The sequence below is a fragment of the Bufo bufo genome, chromosome 10 (assembly GCF_905171765.1).
Source record: "Bufo bufo chromosome 10, aBufBuf1.1, whole genome shotgun sequence".
Lineage (NCBI taxonomy): Eukaryota > Metazoa > Chordata > Amphibia > Anura > Bufonidae > Bufo > Bufo bufo.
In genome coordinates, this window is record NC_053398.1 from 145599631 (window position 1) to 145616928 (window position 17298).

General features: G+C 53.5%; 2 protein-coding genes across 4 annotated transcripts; both read right to left on the bottom strand.

Annotated features, from left to right (window-relative positions):
• Nucleotides 1-3052: 3052 nt before the first annotated feature.
• EXOSC6 (exosome component 6) lies at nucleotides 3053-4787 on the bottom strand. The gene is made up of 2 exons (XM_040410347.1): nucleotides 4097-4787; nucleotides 3053-3392 (listed from the first exon to the last, which is right to left on the bottom strand). Exons 1-2 carry the CDS (start codon nucleotides 4718-4720, stop codon nucleotides 3237-3239), a joined length of 780 nt encoding a protein of 259 aa, XP_040266281.1. The 5' UTR covers nucleotides 4721-4787; the 3' UTR covers nucleotides 3053-3236.
• A 2793-nt stretch (nucleotides 4788-7580) lies between these two features.
• On the bottom strand, nucleotides 7581-15719 carry AARS1 (alanyl-tRNA synthetase 1). Of its 3 annotated transcripts, none has more exons than XM_040409566.1 (21): nucleotides 15578-15719; nucleotides 14197-14352; nucleotides 12746-12934; nucleotides 12523-12668; nucleotides 12249-12440; nucleotides 11918-12062; nucleotides 11169-11314; nucleotides 10985-11093; nucleotides 10755-10905; nucleotides 10541-10665; nucleotides 10229-10373; nucleotides 9964-10142; nucleotides 9724-9837; nucleotides 9436-9642; nucleotides 9159-9343; nucleotides 8975-9083; nucleotides 8784-8897; nucleotides 8593-8712; nucleotides 8429-8515; nucleotides 8231-8344; nucleotides 7581-8147 (listed from the first exon to the last, which is right to left on the bottom strand). In XM_040409566.1, the coding sequence occupies exons 2-21, from the start codon at nucleotides 14338-14340 to the stop codon at nucleotides 7962-7964; spliced, it is 2907 nt and encodes a 968-aa protein (XP_040265500.1). In that variant the 5' UTR covers nucleotides 14341-14352; nucleotides 15578-15719; the 3' UTR covers nucleotides 7581-7961. The 3 variants fall into 3 exon arrangements, with proteins under 3 accessions (XP_040265500.1, XP_040265502.1, XP_040265501.1); XM_040409568.1 differs by having other exon boundaries at nucleotides 14197-14345; nucleotides 15578-15712; XM_040409567.1 differs by having other exon boundaries at nucleotides 15558-15658.
• Nucleotides 15720-17298: the final 1579 nt, after the last annotated feature.

Consider the following 17298-nt stretch of genomic DNA (forward strand, 5'->3'; position numbering starts at 1 on the left):
CCTGGTGTTCAGTTACTTACATAGTATGGCTCTCCCTGGTGTTCAGTTACTTACATAGTATGGCTCTCCCTGGTGTTCATTTACTGACATATCATGGCTCTCCCTGGTGTTCATTTACTGACATAGTATGGCACCCCCTGGTGTTCATTTACTTACATAGTATGGCTCCACCTGGTGTTCAGTTACTTACATAGTGTGGCTCCACCTGGTGTTCATTTACTGACATAGTATGGCACCCCCTGGTGTTCATTTACTGACATAGTATGGCACCCCCTGGTGTTCATTTACTGACATAGTATGGCTCCCCCTGGTGTTCAGTTACTGACATAGTATGGCTCCCCCTGGTGTTCAGTTACTGACATAGTATGGCTCCCCCTGGTGTTCAGTTACTGACATAGTATGGCTCCCCCTGGTGTTCAGTTACTGACATAGTATGGCTCCCCCTGGTGTTCAGTTATATAGTATGGCTCCCCCTGGTGTTCAGTTACTGACATAGTATGGCTCCCCCTGGTGTTCAGTTACTGACATAGTATGGCACCCCCTGGTGTTCAGTTACTGACATACTATGGCTCCACCTGATGCTCACAGTGTAAACCAATTTGCTTTCTCTCATCCGGAGCCAAGTGCTGGCGGACACACAGTCCTCCGGTGGGCACTCGGGCGCTCAGTCATCCGGTCCTGTCCTCCAGGCGGATGTCTCTGACCTGCACCTCCTCACAGACAGTTCTCTGCAGTCATCCTCCATGCGCTCTGAGCTTAATTTACTAGCACAAATCTCAGGTCCTGTCCTCCAGGCGGATGTCTCTGACCTGCACCGATACATTGTAACAAACAATGGAGTGAGGAATTAGTCACGGCTGCACAGTCAAGGGGCCCTGACTCCTTCCCCTCCCGAGTACCGGGACTTACGCTTAGTCCAGCCCCTGCCTATGCCGGACTAGCAGGAGTTCTGGATTACTGATGGGGCAGATCTTGCTGTCTGAACGTTCCTGTGTGTAGACAGGTGCCGGAGCGCACAGGTAAGATGCTGTTACCATGGTGATGTATCCACTGGCACCGGACCCAGTTTTTGGGCAGTTGAGCCGCGGTAACGCACATAGTTTACTGGTAATGGCCATACGTCACCACAGCCATGAGTGGTAATTGGTACCTGCCGCTGGGTGCAGCTAGAGCCCTGCCACCTGCTGTGGCCAAAGCTTGCACAATATTGCGGGGTATAACATCCACCACAACGGCAGTGTGTCAGCTGTGTGCGTCCCTGAGGAGGTCCTCACACTAGCTGCCCGACATTGCCAGCGTCCTCCCCTCTTATGATCTCTAAGCAGATTATGGGGGCATCTGGCAGAAGTTAGGACCCAGAAGACTCAGGAGGTTTTGGTTCTCCCTCCTCGATGGACGGAGACTTCCAGAAGTTCTAGACTGATGCATACTCCACCCACCCTGCAACCTAGGACTCTCCAGCTGTGGTGAGACTACAACTCCCAGTATGGATGCCCAGGCATACTGGGAGTCGTAGTTCCACTACAGCTGGAGGGCCACTTTAACCTCCCTATATCTGCTTCAGAGCAGCACTCATGCTTCTGCTCTCCAAATAGTCCTGACCTTTTAAGAGCCACTTCATCCTTCTGCTGGGATTGCAGGGACCCAGTCTCCTGGCAAAGCTTTACCCTGGGGCAGGTGAACAGCACAGACGTTCAGTCAGGTGGTGGTCTCCATATACTAAGGGGTCCTCTGCTTCAACTTTGTAGAGATCTCAATTCAACTGGAATGACTGTAAGATCCTAAATCACTACAACTACCAGAAGACAACCTAGAACAGCTGTGTACTCCAGAACAGACCACCAGAGGACCCCCAACCTCTCCAGAACACAGCGCCCGTCTTCCCCCCGGCCTCTCCAGAACACAGCGCCCGTCTTCCCCCCGGCCTCTCCAGAACACAGCGCCCATCTTCCCCCCGGCCTCTCCAGAACACAGCGCCCGTCTTCCCCCCGGCCTCTCCAGAACACAGCGCCCGTCTTCCCCCGGCCTCTCCAGAACACAGCGCCCGTCTTCCCCCGGCCTCTCCAGAACACAGCGCCCGTCTTCCCCCGGCCTCTCCAGAACACAGCGCCCGTCTTCCCCCGGCCTCTCCAGAACACAGCGCCCGTCTTCCCCCGGCCTCTCCAGAACACAGCGCCCGTCTTCCCCCCGGCCTCTCCAGAACACAGCGCCCGTCTTCCCCCCGGCCTCTCCAGAACACAGCGCCCGTCTTCCCCCCGGCCTCTCCAGAACACAGCGCCCGTTGACTCCAACCACAGTACCTGCCAATGTAGAACTTAATCTTCAGCACTAAACAATCTAGACCTATTGGCCAATACTGCTGTACACCGCCTCACCAAGAACAGCAAATGGTTTTGCTTGAATAGTCTAGAACAGTTTACTCCAGTCCTAACGCTGTATTCACACAGGCGAGTTTCATGTTTTGATCATTGCACAAGATCTCCACAGAGATTACCTCACAGGATCCCCTCAGAGAGATCTGGAATTATATTGCAGCATGTACTAAGGAAATCCTGAAAACAGCACCACCTGGAGACCACGCGACTCCCTGCCGAGTCTAGAACAGTTGATTGTTCCTCGGCACCTCTGTTGTGTATTGCAGGATCTAGAACAGGGGCACATCTCTGACATTTAAGACCTCATTCACACGTGTCCTCCATCACGGTGTATTAATATGTGACCCCCTGCTTTGCTCAGTCCAGGCTGTATTTTATATCATTTCCACAAGATGGCGCAGTGAACACCGCCGCTGACCGGTCAATCCTGGTGCTCCTCAGCAGCATCGATACTACACATCGGCCACAAAGGAGCAACTGCCAGGCTGATCCATAAATACCACAGAGCAAAGGCACCAAAATAGAGGCTTCAAGGGACTGTCCACCATGCAGGGGTGAGTGGGAGGTGCACCAGGAGCCACTACAGCTCCCCGCGCTCTGCTGGGCTACGAGGGGCAGTGGTGGCATAAATCCAAGGGGGAAGCAGATCACATGACCTGGGGTTCACAAACTAATTTTTATTTACAATTCTTACAAAAATAAAAAAAAATAAACCATCTGGTCAGTGATTGGGCAGGGCAGTGACAACCAGGAGATCTTAGCAGCTCCAGGGACCGGTGTCCAGTAATCCTCCATTACACGGAATGTGTGGGGTCCAGAGTCCTGAATGTGCAAGAATTGTCCCTAAATCTTCCACCGGGGTCACGCGGTCTCGGGGGCTGGGATCTTCCGCTTCGTCGCCTTCAGGAGACTCTGCTGCAGCACCGGGTACAGCCGCTGACAGCCCTCCATACACATCCGGACAGCCGCCACCGAGCTGTCGCCCTCCCACTCGCCGCTGCACAGGAGGCCGGAGACCTGGACAAGAGGAGACACATGAGGGGCACGCCCTAAAATAAAGGAGCCCCCGACGACCCCACGGCAGAGAGGACCCCAGATATACAGGAGCCCCCGACGACCCCACGGCAGAGAGGACCCCAGATATACAGGAGCCCCCGACGACCCCACCGCAGAGAGGACCCCAATATACAGGAGCCCCCCGACGACCCCACCGCAGAGAGGACCCCAGATATACAGGAGCCCCCGACGACCCCGATATACAGGAGCCCCCGACGACCCCACCGCAGAGAGGACCCCAGATATACAGGAGCCCCCGACGACCCCGATATACAGGAGCCCCCGACGACCCCACCGCAGAGAGGACCCCAGATATACAGGAGCCCCCGACGACCCCGATATACAGGAGCCCCCGACGACCCCGATATACAGGAGCCCCCGACGACCCCAGATATACAGGAGCCCCCGACGACCCCACCGCAGAGAGGACCCCAGATATACAGGAGCCCCCGACGACCCCAGATATACAGGAGCCCCCGACGACCCCGATATACAGGAGCCCCCGACGACCCCACCGCAGAGAGGACCCCAGATATACAGGAGCCCCCGACGACCCCAGATATACAGGAGCCCCCGACGACCCCGATATACAGTCAGTGATCGGGAACACTTCTCACCGCTGAGGTTCTGTTGCCCTGACACACTGTAGCAGCCCCTCAGCTCACCTGGTTGAGGGTCGGCAGCAGGGTGAGATACATGGTGGCTCCCGCCTTCTCCTCGGCGTCGTCCGGATCCAGCAGCAGCAGCTCCCCGGGGCCCCGGCTCAGCCCCGCGCCCACCGCCAGGTCGTACATCTCCACTCCGGCGTCCGCCAGGGCGAGGGAGGCGCAGGAGACGGCAGCGGGCACGGCGGAGCCCCGGTCCTCCAGCACCAGCGCCCACACCGCCAGCTCCGCCCGGGGGTACCGCTCCAGTCGCACCGCGGCCTCCAGGCTCTCCTGCAGCAGCAGACCGGCCTGACGGGGGGACGAGGAGGAGGAAGACGACGACCAGGGCCCGGCCCGAGAGAACGGGGCCCAGCGCAGGTCACACACCAGGCGGCCCCGGCTCTCTCTGCCCCCGCCGCCCCACTCCCGGGGCCCGGACACCGCGCACAGCACCTTCGTGCCCCCAGCCTCCACATAAGCGGATCCCGCAGCTTGACTGAGGAGCCCGGCCCGCACAAACACCGCCCGAGGCTCCCCGGCGCCACGACCCGTCCTCTCCGCCGGGGGCTGCTCGGAGACGGCGTACAATAACGGGCTCTGAGAGTCCTCCGGGCCCCGGACACGGCGGCTGTCACCGGGCATGACTGCTACTGCACAGCGTGAGAGCTGAGAGGTCTGGGCCTCCAACAACCAACGAGACCTAGGGGAGGAGGAGGACAGAGCGGCCGCGAGAAACCAGCGAGACTGAGGGGAAGGATAGAGCGGCCGCGAGAAACCAGCGAGACTGGGGGGGAGGGAAGGACAGAGCGGCCGCGAGAAACCAGCGAGACTGGGGGGAGGGAAGGACAGAGCGGCCGCGAGAAACCAGCGAGATCGAAGGGGGGACAGAGCGGCCGCGAGAAACCAGCGAGACTGAGGGGAGGGATAGAGCGGCTGGGGGGAAACTAGGTAGGAATAGTAATAGAGAAACCAGCGAGACTGAGGGGAGGAAGGGACAGAGCGGCTGGGGGCCACGGCCAGAATGGGTCTGGGATGAGTGTTAAGAGTTGCAGCTTCTGGCCCACACGCTGCTGGCTTAGGGCTCATGCGCACAACTGTTGGGTGTTTTGTGCTCCACAAAACATGAAGACCGGGCCAAATGCATGCAGAGCAAAACCGCAGTCATGGGCATGAGCCCTTATTCACAGTCAGTGCTTTTGAGCCAAAACCGGGTGCAGATCTTCCCCTTATCTCTGTGGAGGCTCCACTCCTGGTTTTGGCTCACACTCACTGAAGGACCAAACACTGCCTTACATTGGCATCCTGATGGCTGATACTTGCAGTTCATTTGTTAACCCCTTCGGTACCAGCACCATACATGTATGGCACTGGAGGGAAATGCAAACATGGCCATCACAGTCATTAAAACCTTTACAGGCCGTTATCAAGTGTGACCACAGCCTCTAAAGCAGGGATGCTCAACCTACGGCCTTCCCGCTGTTGCAAAACTACAACCCCCAGCATTCTCAGGCAGCCTACAGCAGGGTATTGTGGGAGTTGTAGTTTTACAACAGCTGGAGGGCCGCAGGTTGAGCGTCCCTGCTCTAAAGGATGAAAACCCAGAAGCTCGCGCTTCTTAACAGCATCCTCTGCGGCCAATGAGGATGCTGGTATGTGGTTTTAATAAGCTGGATCTATCTGAAGAGACCCAGGGTATTGAAGCTGCAATTCTTATTTCAGGCCAACATTAGAAATGAGCAAAACCCATGAGGGTTAAAAAAAAAAAAGTTTTGTAGGCTCAAATAGGAGCTTCAAAACCATAAGTAAAAGAAATTACGTTTAAATCACCCTCCTCCATAGAATAAAAAAATATAATCATCATGGGTATCACCATGTCCGAAAACTCCCGTACTATTAAAATACAAAAAGGGTCAAAATGGCCAATTGGCCATTTTTTCATTTCTTCTTACTCAAAAAATTTTATAAAACGAGATCAAAAAGTCACACTCTCCAAAATGATATCAATAAAAACTAGGTTGTCCCGCACAGCTCAGTAGACATAACTATAATAAAAAAAAGTTATGGGGGTCAGAATATGGTGATGTAAAAAAAAAAAATTTAAAAATAGTTTTTACAATTTAAATGTATTTTTACACTATTTAGACATAAAAACCTATACATATTTGGTATCGTAATCGTACAGGGTCAGTTTTGCCGCAAAAAGGGAAAGCTGCAGGGACAAAACTCAAAACAGTGGAGGAATTGCGTTTCTCCCCCCCCCATCCTTTGGAATTTTTCCCCCCGCTTCCCACTACATGGTATGCCATACTAAATGGTGGCATTAGAAAGTACAACTTGTCCCACAAAAAACAAGCCCTCATATGGACATGTGAACGGAGAAATAACTTATGGCTCAAGGAAGAAAAATGAAAACGCAAAAACCTCCAGTACGCTAAAGCCGCTTTCACATGGGCGAGTTTTCCACGCGGGTGCAATGCGCGAGGTGAACGCATTGCATCCACACTGAATGGATGAGCGGTGATTTTCACGCATCACTTGTGCGTTACGTGAAAATCGCAGCATGTTCTATATTCTGCGTTTTACATGCAGCAAGTGCGGATGCGGTGCAATTTTCACGCATGGTTGCTTGGAGATGATAGGGATGAGCAACCCCGGACCCCATTAACGTAAATTCACAGCATTAGTCTCCCTTATAACATGGTTGTAAGGGGAAATGATAGCATTCTGTATTAAGAATGCAAAGTAAATTAGGGATGGAGGGGTTAAAAAAAAAATTAAAATTAACCTCCCCTCATCCACTTGATGGCGCAGCCGGCATAGTCTTCTTTCAGGACCTGCTAAAGGACCTTTAATGACGTAATCGCGCTCAGGTGACGTCAGCGCAGGTCCTGCTGAATGAAGATAGAAGGATCTTTACGTCAAAGGTCCTGAAAGAATATGATGCCGGCTGCGCGATCAAGTGGATGAGGCGAGTTAATTTTATTTATTTTTTAACCCCTCAAGGCACATTTTAATAAGCATTCTGTATTAAGAATGCTATTATTTTCCTCTGTAACCATGTTATAAGGGAAAATAATAAAATATACAAAACTCCGAAACCAAACGCGAACTTCAGTGGAGAAGTCAGGGTTCGGGTCTGGGTACCACATTCAGTTTTTTATCACACGCGTGCAAAACGCATTGCACCCGCGTGATAAAAACTGAACGACGCAATTGCAGTCAAAACCGACTGAAATTGCGTCGCGCGGGTTTACCCGCAATGGACACACAATCCGGGACGCCTGTGTGAAAGAGGCCTAAGTGTTAAATGTTGTTCAGGTCTCCGGCTGCTCCAGTAATGGCTGTACATTATTTTCTTATACTTCAGACATGTGGGGCCCCAGTGACCTGTAATCCAGGGTCCCATTATTGCTGCTGGTTCTGGACATGTGGGGCCCCAGTGACCTGCACTTTGGGCAGGGCCCTTCTATGGCGTGTACACATGGACCCCCAACACTTTGCATCAGTTATTTTTTTATTTAAGGTCAGACATGTAAGTCTTGCTCTACATACAAGGCGGTGAACACGTCGGGCCCCCAATACCAGAGGGCAGGACACAGGTTATTAACAGGCTACATTCTTAACCCTTTCCTGGCTAATCCCTTTTTGTCTGTAAGGGAATGTGAGCAGCTACGTCCCATGCAAGGCCAATGAATGAGCGATGCACTAATACTGAGGGAGGAGGGAGAAGGGAGGGGGGGGGGGTTGAAACTACAGGATGAAACATGTCCACGGGGGCCAGTGCCACCACATTAACCCTTTCCATGCCAGGTGGATAAACGGTCCCACAAGCACTAGACGGAAGGAGCGTTCTCTCCAGTGTTGTCACAATGACTTCTCCCTTTTAGTTCTTCAAGGAATCGAACTTGAGTTTGGCGAAGTCCTCGGCCAGTCTCAGCACGTCAGGAAGGCAACTCAGGTTCCTGCCAGTGGCCTGTGCCGACGTATCCTTCCCGCCTCCCTTACCGTCCATCAGGTCAGTCACTTGCTGCACCCACTCGTTGGCTTTCAGGCCTTTGTCCGCGGCCTCCTGTGGAAGAGAAGATCAGTCAGGCACTCAAGCTGACCAAGAACCCCGGACTGGTCCCATAAAGGGCTGCCCGTCTTGTTTACCTGGGGCACTTGGCACAGGCAGGTGATTTTTCCAGCCTCGTTGTCCACAGCAAAGATTATGGCTGAGGTGTTCGGAGACTGAGACTTGAGCAGTTTCAGAGATTCATTCAGAGCCTGAGAAAAGGAGAAGAGAGACTAGAAGAGTGATGGAAAGCAGCGAGCAGGACCGGAGAAGTTGTGAGAGCAATATGAACGCACCTTGGCAGATGCCCCCGCTTCCATCTCTAGGACCAGGAGGGGTTGGTTCGGGTTTTCTGCTATCAGCTGTTTTGTCTTTTCCAGGACCTGAACAGGAACAGAAACTTGAAGTAAAAACGCACATTGCAGCCATCATGGTCACAGTAGGTTCTGGTCACACTCACCCGCTTCTGGATATCAGCTTTGCTGGAGCGGTCTAGATCATCCATCGTCTTCTTAAGGGATCTCAGCAGTTCTCGGAGCTCGTCCTTCTGCCACTGAGAGATGACTGCTGTAGCCAGGGTCTGAGGACACGACAAGGAGGTCAGAGAGGCAGAGAGAGAGAAGAGCAGAGGGCACCGTGTGGTGGTCATACCTCGCTGAGGTCAGCAATGTCCTTCTGAACATCCTTGTTGGGGGTAGTCTGCTGCTTCACTTTGGCTTCCAGTTGAGCGAGTGCAGCTTTCAGGGTCTCCTGCCTCCTCACAGCCTGCAGCAACAGGTAAGAAAGTCATCATCTGAGCCGCCATCGAGCTGCTCAACAGGGCAGAGGCAGATACAACTCACCTTCTGCGCTGCCACCCCGGTGAGGGCCACAATTCTCCGGATTCCCTTTGCAATGGCTTCTTCTGTGACAATGACAAACTGTCCAGCATGGCCAGAGTTCTGCAGGTGCCTGGAAAGAGAAGTCAATGTCAGGGACCTCTGCACCAGAAGTCTACATGTGGTAGGCCAGTGACCCATCACTTACGTTCCACCACAGAACTCCACCGACGTCACAGAGCCTGCGGGGCCAGAGGGGTCAGCCAGCAGATCTTCTACAGGGATCCCTACAGACACCACGCGTACAGGGTCCGGGTAGGTCTCATCAAACACCGCACGTAGCCCCTGAATTTCTTTAGCAGCTGCTAAGGGACAGTCCAAGGCATAGACGGTCTGGGCAAAGATATATAGACCTTTGTCACTAAACAGATGATAATTAGAGGGTTTCCTGTCGGGGGGGCTAGGGTCAGTGATGTCTCATTCACCTTCTTCTCCTGGATCAGCTGGTTTGCGATCTCCTCTGTTCTGCGGATTTCATTTGTGCTCATGGCTCCTTTTGCTGTGAAATCAAACCTCAACCTGTCAGGAGCAACCAGAGACCCCCGCTGATCCGCCTCCCCGAGGACCGAGCGCAGGGCAAAGTTCAGGATGTGGGTGGCTGTGTGGTTGCTCATAACTGGACGTCGCCTTGCCTACAATGTGAAGACACGTTTATTACAAGAAGGCCGATCCCGGCATTTCCTCTAGTAAATGGGGAAGAACCGCGAACTCACCTCATCGACGTAGAGATGTACGCGGTCACCGACCTTTAGGTTGCCGTACACAGTCCCCACGTGTAGGACGTAACCGCCCCGGACCTGTGTGTTCCTTACACTGAACTCTGTTTTCTACAAAGACAAGATCACTCAATGACGCCTCAAGCCGAACCTCACACCCATCACAAGTCTAACTATTTGACATTCCTAAATAGCAGTGACCTAGAAAGTGATCCCTTCCCCATCGCCCATACTCACGTCCTCGCTGCTGTCATCCACCCGAACCATGTATCCCTCATCGTACGTCTGTCCTCCTTGTTCTGCATAGAAGCAGGTCTTATCTAGGACCAGACCGCACTCCTGCCCTGTGTGGACCTCATCCACAAAGGTCTTCTCCCGCCGAATGGCCCTCAGAGTGGCCTCCACTCCATTAAACACTGCAGAGCAGCAGAATGTGACAATGCACAAGGAATCGTTGGTTATATTTGCCCCATGACATACACCGAGCACCACCTCGTCTTACCGTAGACACCATCTGGACTTGACGTGTAGTTGTACTTTGTGGAATCATCTGTCGGCTCCAGACCCCGGGTGCGCAGCTTTTCAATGGCGTAAATATCCAACATCAACAGGTCCTCGTCACCTGCCCCCTTCCCCTGAGACTTGAGCTGTAATAGGACACAGGGTAGAGGATGAGGACTACTCTCCGACACAGGAAGCAGTGAATATTCTGCTGCTCCATTATTGGTCCATCTACTAGAGTCCAACATAGGCAGAGAGGTGGATGATGGGTGGAGCAGTCCTGAACGACCTGATGAACGGCGTGAAGTGTTACCTGGGCGGCCTTTCGCTCCTCTTCAAAGCTCTCCATATCCACTTTCATGCCTCGTTCCTCTGCAATCAGGCCGGTCAGATCCACAGGGAATCCATATGTGTCGTACAGCAACCATGCGGTGTCACCTGGGGAAAGGGGGGGGGGGAAGCAGGACTCGGCTTAGTCCTCAGCGCTGTCTGTCATGGAAGGCCCTGCAGTGAGCGGCTTCTCTTACCAGGGATGGTCTTGCTCTCCCCCAGGCTCTGTATCTTCCGGTCCAGGATGCGGCGCCCCCTGCTGAGAGTTTTCAGGAACTGAGTCTCCTCCTCGTTAATGATGTCCTTTACCATGTCAGGGTCCTTCTTAAGCTCGGGGAAAGCGTCCCCCTGCATGGACAGAAGAAGACGACGACATTGCAGGCAGCAGATGACATGACGCAGGGAGGACACAATGAGCGACATTTACCAGCGATTGGACGACAACATCAACCAGGCTGGCGAAGAAGCCTTTGGATGCACCAAGTTTCTCGTGAGTGTATCTCACAGCGCGGCGCAGGATTCGGCGTAAAACATATCTACAACCAAGTATGAAAGAGATGAGGCGACAATTCCCCACGGCAGAAACACCAACCCTTCCCTACAAGACTTACCCACGGCCAGTATTGTCCGGTCTCCCACCATCAGCAAGGGCAACTGTGATGGTCCTGGCGTGATCTGCGAGCACTCTGTATGCCATGTCTACACCATCTTCATCCTCTGCGCCCACCTTGCCAGAATAGGGCCTTGCCCCGGTGCCCTGTGACAAAAGACACTTTACATAACCAGCCGCTACATAAACCAATCGGGACAGCCAGCATGCTGTGTGCAGACACTGAACAAGCTGGGGATCCTGCTGGAAGGCCTTAGCTCTGACGCCTGCAGGCATGTGAATGCTGCTCTGGAGTATGAGACATGCTGTAACTTGGGATCAATTCATTTACCCAGCATCCCCTATATGTTGACTGTAAGGGCTCTTTCACACGAGCGGATCCCGTGCGGGTAATCTGCTGCGTGAAAGAGAGCCAAGCCCCGTTCCGGACCGCAGAGACACGAAGCAGTAACATGATTGATAACGCTCCGCGCCTCTGTGACCTTTTTACTACAAAATCACAGTGACAACTTTATCTCAGATCACAGAGGGACACGGAGCGTTATCAGTCATGTCCATGCTCCGTGTCTCTGCTGTCCGGAGCGGGGCTTGGCTCTCTTTCACGCAGCAGATTACCCGCACGGGATCCGCTCGTGTGAAAGAGCCCTAATATGGAGGGCGGCAGTGCAGCTTCACGTCCTCCCAACCCCCGCTGGCCTCGTTATAATCTGCAGTGCCGATGAACGCCATAGAGTATAAAGCCTCCCGTACCTTCTGGATGGCATCAAAGTATGGAACGAAGAGGTCAGTGTCGTAGTTGGACATCTTGCTCTGCAGCACGGACACCAGCCGCTCCAGACCCATCCCGGTGTCAATACTTTTCTTGGGCAATGGTTTTAGGCTGCCGTCACTTTCCCTACAACAGAACAGCCAGCGTTACAGTCCAAGACGGACAGCGCATTTGATGTCTGTAACCATGGAAACACATTGCTCTGCACAGGAATTACGTTGGAACACAATGCGATTATGTGGCTGACTGGGCCGGCCCTTTAAACATATGAACTCTACTTCATGGGTGACCTCTCCGCTCCCGCAGGTTTACCTGTTAAACTGAATGAACACCAGGTTCCAGATCTCCAGCACGTTGGGGTCGTCCATATTGACCAAGTGAGAGGCATCGCGGCCCCCAATCCGGTCAAAGTGCATCTCGCTGCAGGGTCCACAGGGGCCCGTGTCCCCCATCTCCCAGAAGTTGTCCTTCATGCTGCCTGGTAATATGCGGCTCTCGGGAAGCCTGGAGAAAACGAGGAGTCAGCGTTGCGCCGTAGATCCCCTCTGGTCCTGTAAGGACCCCACCCCAGGAGACCCCATCTTACCCCAGGTTGAGCCAAATCTGCTTACATTCCAGGTCCGGTTCCAAACCTGCCGCCTCGTTACCACCAAAGTAGGTGACGTACAGGCGATCAATGTCTATGCCAAATTCCTTGGTCAGAAGGTCCAGGGCCAGTTTACACGCCAGCTCCTACAGGGGGCAGACCAGGGTTAATATCCCGCCAGGAATACCATCACACCACAGCAGCACTGACCGCGAGGCCTCACCTTGAAGTAGTCCCCAAAGGACCAGGAGCCCAGCATCTCAAAGAAGGTGTGATGGTAGACGTCCTTCCCCACGTCATCCAGGTCGTTGTGCTTCCCGCCAGCACGGATGCACTTCTGGGTGTTGGCGGCTCGGACCAGCTTGGCCATAGGGTGGGAAGGGTCAATGGTGTTCAGAAAGATCGGCTTAAACTGAAGAAAAGGAAGAGCAGATGGTTAGTGTGGGACATCACCCTCATCATCCGCAAAACTCATCATTCTCAGCAGACACGCATTAATCAGAGTTCTATCCAGACAGCTGCATCGAATACCGCGGCCCCCACACAAGTGATCACAGGCGTTTACTAGGGCTGCACTTAGCCGGCGGCCACGTGACAACGCCACATCCTGTGCCACCAGTAAGTACACCGCCGGCCAGGAGCCACCCACCGACTACACCAGGTCTAAAAACTACTCAGAATGCGACGAATCCTGCCTTATCCCCACGTGGAAAGTGGCTGCCGTCAGCATTGAAGGCCTCATATGGGGCCACATGGCTGATCTGACCCGGGGCCCCGCTGAGCTGCAGGGGTCTCATCAGGTGGGGGGCTACAGCTGCTGATACATTCGTAATGACAGCGCACAGAACGGACTGACTAATCTGCTGACACGTGGGGGACGGGCGGCACCATCCCCGTCAGCTCTCCATACAAAATGCTGAGTAATAAGAGGCCCCCTGCAGCGCTCTCACGCCCGCCCGCCGCACAGCACTCACGCCCGCCCGCCCGCCCGCCGCACAGCACTCACGCCCGCCGCACAGCACTCACGCCCGCCGCACAGCACTCACGCCCGCCGCACAGCACTCACGCCCGCCGCACAGCACTCACGCCCGCCCGCCCGCCGCACAGCTCTCACGCCCGCCCGCCGCACAGCTCTCACGCCCGCCCGCCGCACAGCACTACACTTGCTTTATGCCACGGATCCAGCAGGAGGACCCCCAACATCTACCATGCTCAGACCCTGCTCCAGACCCCCATCAACCAGTATTAAAATCAGGAATCCCTGGGAACCTCATACACTTCACGTTTCCCTGGCTATTAAGATGTCCGCTTGCTGTCAGTGAAAGAGAATCTTCTTGTTTACATCTAGATGCTACAACACCCATCCCGATTTTTATACTTCTCACAGCTGAAGGTTTATTACAGAGGATTGTGTGGACAAAACTGTCTGCAAAGCCCCCCTTTAGATCCCCACACATCTACGGGCAGGAGGGACACGCCTAGTTGATGAGAAGGGGGGGGGGGGCATGACCCCCCTCCCCCACTATCCGCTTTGTAGGGGGCGGAATCATCACTCCATTCACTGATGGACATCACAGTATGGTAAATGTTGGTGAGGGGCCCCCCGTACTCCTCAGGTTCCAGCAGTACCCCAGACCTCTCACACAGGTGGGGGCGCCCTCACACTGGACGCACCTGGTTCATGCCTGCGTTGGCGAACAGCAGGGTGGGGTCATCCAGGGGGACGGTGGCGGAGGAGTGGACGTACGTGTGGCCATTCTCCTTGAAGAAGTCGATAAACTTCTGTCGGATCTCGGCGGCGGTCAGCGAAGTCGTCATGGTAACTGCAAGCTGCAAAGAAGAACACCGCGTGTCAAAATGATGGCTCCAACCTCACAGGGGACCCTCAGATACTGCAATAGTGCAGGGGCACCGACAGCCAGGACCCCGGAGAAATGAAGACCACCCCAGAGAGCAATGAACTTACACTTCTCTGGGGGGTCTATAGATAGCAGGCTGTTATACCCCCATACACCCCTATATCTGGGGTAATTACCCTCCTCTAGGGGGTCTATAGATAGCAGGCTGTTATACCCCCATACACCCCTATATCTGGGGTAATTACCCTCCTCTAGGGGGTCTATAGATAGCAGGCTGTTATACCCCCATACACCCCTATATCTGGGGTAATTACCCTCCTCTAGGGGGTCTAAAGATAGCAGGCTGTTATACCCCCATACACCCCTATATCTGGGGTAATTACCCTCCTCTAGGGGGTCTATAGATAGCAGGCTGTTATACCCCCATACACCCCTATATCTGGGGTAATTACCCTCCTCTAGGGGGTCTATAGATAGCAGGCTGTTATACCCCCATACACCCCTATATCTGGGGTAATTACCCTCCTCTAGGGAGTCTATAGATAGCAGACTGTTACCCCCATACACCACTATATCTGGGGTAATTACCCTCATTTAGGGGGTCTATAGATAGCAGGCTGTTACCCCCATACCCTCCTCGGGGGGGGGGGGGGGGTGTCTCTATAGATACCAGGCTGTTACCCCTCTATACACCACTATATCTGGGGTAACTACCCTCCTGGGGGGGGGGGGGGTGTCTCTATAGATACCCCAGGCTGTTACCCCTCTATATCGGGGGGGGGGGGGGGGCTATAGATACCAGGCTGCTACCCCTCTATACACCACTATATCTGTGGTAACTACCCTCGGGGAAGGGGGGGGGGGGGCTATTGATACAAGGCTGTTACCACCATACCCCCCTATATCTGGGGTAATTACCCTCCTCTGGGGGGGGGGGGGGGGCTATTGATACCAGGCTGTTACCCCTCTATACACCACTATATCTGGGGTAACTACCCTCCTCTGGGGGGGGGGGGGGGGGGTGTCTCTATAGATACCCCAGGCTGTTACCCCTCTATACACCACTATATCTGGGGTAACTACCCTCCGGGGGGGGGGGGGGGGCTATTGATACCAGGCTGTTACCACCATACACCTCTATATCCGGGGTAACTATAGATACCCGGCCTGTATTACCCCCGCTCCGGCGCTTCTCCCTTGGCTCCTGGCTGGTGACCGCTCCTGCAGGTGGCGGCTATTACCGGGATCTGCGCTCGTTTCTCCGGCTTCTCACGTTGTCTCAGATCGGACAAGCAGAAAGCGCTGACAGTAGAATCTCCGCCCCTGCATTCCTCTGATTGGATAACAGGTAATGGCGGTGCGTTCCGATTGGATGAGAGGGATGGCAGCCAGCGATAACGAGGCTGCCGGCTGATGCAACTGGGTGCTGCTCGTGTGACTGGGAAAAAGGGGTAAGTGAGGGCGGGCGGTGCTTCAGAGCACATCTGTGGGGGGACGTGAGGGCGTCTGTGACATACGGAGGGCGAGGGCAGCGGATGGTTCCGGCCTCCTCCTGATAGGATTAGATACACAGCTCAGCAGACTGTATCACACAGGATAGGATTAGATACACAGCTCAGCAGACAGTATCACACAGGATAGGATTAGATACACAGCTCAGCAGGCAGTATCACACAGGACAGGATTAGATACACAGCTCAGCAGACTGTATCACACAGGGTAGGATTAGATACACAGCTCAGCAGACTGTATCACACAGGGTAGGATTAGATACACAGCTCAGCAGACAGTATCACACAGGATAGGATTAGATACACAGCTCAGCAGGCAGTATCACACAGGACAGGATTAGATACACAGCTCAGCAGACTGTATCACACAGGGTAGGATTAGATACACAGCTCAGCGGACAGTATCACACGGGATAGGATTAGATACACAGCTCAGCAGACAGTATCACACAGGACAGGATTAGATACACAGCTCAGCAGACAGTATCACACAGGACAGGATTAGATACACAGCTCAGCAGACAGTATCACACAGGATAGGATTAGATACACAGCTCAGCAGACTGTATCACACAGGATAGGATTAGATACACAGCTCAGCAGACAGTATCACACAGGATAGGATTAGATACACGGCTCAGCAGACAGTATCACACAGGTCAGGATTAGATACACAGCTCAGCAGACAGTATCACACAGGGTAGGATTAGATACACAGCTCAGCAGACAGTATCACACAGGTCAGGATTAGATACACAGCTCAGCAGACAGTATCACACAGGATAGGATTAGATACACGGCTCAGCAGACAGTATCACACAGGTCAGGATTAGATACACAGCTCAGCAGACAGTATCACACAGGATAGGATTAGATACACAGCTCAGCAGATAGTATCACACAGGATAGGATTAGATACACAGCCCAGCAGACAGTATCACACAGGAGAGGATTAGATACATAGCTCAGCAGACAGTATCACACAGGATAGGATTAGATACACAGCTTAGCAGACAGTATCGCACAGGACAGGATTAGATACACAGCTCAGCAGACAGTATCACACAGGATAGGATTAGATACACAGCTCAGCAGACAGTATCACACAGGATAGGATTAGATACACAGCTCAGCAGACAGTATCACACAGGATAGGATTAGATACACAGCTCAGCAGACAGTATCACACAGGATAGGATTAGATACACAGCTCAACAGGCAGTATCACACAGGACAGGATTAGATACACAGCTCAGCAGACAGTATCACACAGGATAGGATTAGATACACAGCTCAGCAGACAGTATCACACAGGATAGGATTAGATACACAGCTCAGCAGACTGTATCACACAGGGTAGGATTAGATACACAGCTCAGCGGACAGTATCACACGGGATAGGATTA